The 2,500-nt window shown below is 49.9% G+C and overlaps 1 protein-coding gene across 1 annotated transcript in view; it reads left to right on the plus strand.

Annotated features, from left to right (window-relative positions):
- Nucleotides 1-2,500, plus strand: part of klhdc8b (kelch domain containing 8B) — a 37,114-nt gene that overhangs the window by 146 nt on the left and 34,468 nt on the right. The window contains exon 1 of the mRNA XM_084681089.1: nt 1-272. This exon is cut by the window's left edge and continues 146 nt beyond it. Coding sequence (XP_084537215.1) covers nt 1-272 — 272 coding nt within the window. The remainder of the gene's footprint in view (nt 273-2,500) is intronic.

Genomic DNA, 2,500 nt, shown 5'->3' on the forward strand with positions numbered 1-2,500 from the left:
GCTGGGGGGCTGCAGCCAGACCGGCCTGCCCCTGGACACAGCAGAAGCCCTGGACCTGGAGAGCCAGACCTGGAGCCAGCTGCCCCCGCTGCCCACGGCCCGGGCAGGGGCCTCGGCCGTGGCCCTGGGGGGCCAAGTGATGGTGCTGGGGGGCATGGACGAGCAGCAGAGGCCTCTGGCGTCTGTGGAGGTGTACCACCCTGACGAGGGCAGGTGGGAGAGCAGGGCCAGTCTGGAGCAGCCGTCCATGGGGGTGACGTCTTTGGAGAAAGGTAGGACCTCCTGGGGTAGGGATGCTCAGGGGGGGGTGTCGGTGGGACATGCTGAGGTGTGTGACTGTAATTAGGATCGCTAGGGTGTGTGTGTGTTCTTGTTCAACTACCTTGTACCCTCGTACTCCAGGATAATAAACATCACATCATCCAGCTAGTTTCTAAGAGGTTTTGGGGGGTTTGAATTACATGAGAGTTGAGGTTAGGGGTAACTTAACTTAACTTTCACACACACACAGACCTGTGTGAATGAGAATGTGTGTGTGTGTATTTGTGAATGAGTGTGTGTGTTTGTGTGTGGTATGTGGGCACTGTTGTCAGACTGTTTCCTGAAGGAGTGTACCATCGAATGAGACCATTCGCTCTGAATGAGAGAAAGCATGAAAGATTAAACGCGAATCAGAAAACGGAAATGTAATGTAGACAAACTGAGGATTAGTTTCCCCCACAGCAGGCAAATGAAGCAACAGAAACATTGCACTTACATATTCTATTAAAACATCATAACAACATTACCTACATATTCTGTTGTAGTTGGAAGAGGAGTAGAGCTCCTCAACCCCCTCCCTACCTAAACTCTCCCCCCTCTTTCTCTGACTCCTGTAGCTCCCCTCCCTCCCCCCACCTCTCTCCCCCCTTTACCTCCCCTCCTCTCCTCTACGTTATTCTGGTCAACCCTCTGTAGCATTACTTATACAAATATCAAATAAGATTGATTATGTTCACTGTATCCTCTCATTTAGAGGGAAGGCAGAGATAAGAGATTAATTAAGTTATTACTGTGTGGTTAGAAACAGGGAAACATGGAGAAGCAAAGAGAGAGACGCTGGCAGCTCTACAGTCAGGGCAGTGATTTAACACCATCTTCATCACCCAAACCTAACATGACGTTGTAACCTGGTTTCTATTCAAACTAATGGGCCACATCCAGGATGTCATCTGAGGTCTGATGCAGACTGCCATCATCCATCTCTCTCTGCTGGAACTACCACCAACCACAGGACATCTCCTCTCCTCCCCTGCTCTCTCTCTCTCTCTCTCTCTCTCTCTCTCTCTCTCTCTCTCTCTCTCTCTCTCTCACTCACTCACTCACTCACACACACACACACACACACACACACACACACACACACACACACACACACACACACACACAGGGATGCAGCTTCTGTAAGCTGAGAACATGTCTGCAGGTAGACCATCTCCAATTTGACTACATTCTTCTGGCTTCATGGACGACACTGGGACACATGTAAATGAGGGCCGGATATGCTAATATTTTGGAGTGAGGTTGTCAGAAGGGATCGATGTGATTGGTGGGTTGTGCTGTCGGATCGCCTCCTCTGTGAACTCATCGGTTATCCCACCTGCCATTCTCTCTCAGTTATGAACTTGCTTCCTTGTTTGACCCTGTGTTCAAACCGTCATGTGTACAGAACATTGCGTGCGTGTGTGTAGTGTGTGTTTTTCTAGTGTGTGTAATGTGTAGTGTATGTGTTAGCAGGGACCTGTGCTCTAAGCTGCATCATGCTGTACTCTAATGCTTCCTGATGGGTGAGTCAACTGACTGACATCCTGGCTCTCCCCCAGACCCTCACACACACACACACACACACACACACACATATACTACACACACACACACTTTCCTCTCCTGCCTACTCTTGTTGCTTACATTTTACAATCATCTGATCAAGCGAACATTGCTGTTGCTTGGCAACAACTGTGTGTGCATGTTTGTTTTTAGACTAATGTGTGTCAAGACAGTGAACAACAGAGAGATGCTGTGTCTGTGTGTCTGTGTGTCTGTGTGTCTGTGTCTGTGTGTGTGGAGCAGGGATCACAACAACAACATTTTTAGACTTTATGGTTGTGCCAACCTGTGACTTCCTGTCGTGTGTTTGAGTGTAGGTGTCAGGTGCTTACAGGGTACTGTTCAGGCCCTCTCCTCATAATGGACAAAACATTGGGCTTGCGCGCTATGCCTGCTCGCATTAACTATCGAACTGCGGGGGGTGCCAGTCACTGGCACCATTATTTTAGGGGTCGTGGGCTGAAATGCTTGGGAACCCCTGCTCTATGCAGTCTACTTCCTGTAGCAGTTCCTGTCATGGCGGTGGAACTCCCTGGTGCCCAGGGTCTGTCAGGACCCCTGGGTTAGGGTTCTGCCTGATTAGAAAGCAGGTCCTCTGGGCTGTCCTTCTCCTCAGGGGCCATCTGGAACTCTC

Source organism: Hypomesus nipponensis, chromosome 18, assembly GCF_054491055.1.
Source record: "Hypomesus nipponensis isolate SF chromosome 18, ASM5449105v1, whole genome shotgun sequence".
NCBI classification, from domain to species: domain Eukaryota; kingdom Metazoa; phylum Chordata; class Actinopteri; order Osmeriformes; family Osmeridae; genus Hypomesus; species Hypomesus nipponensis.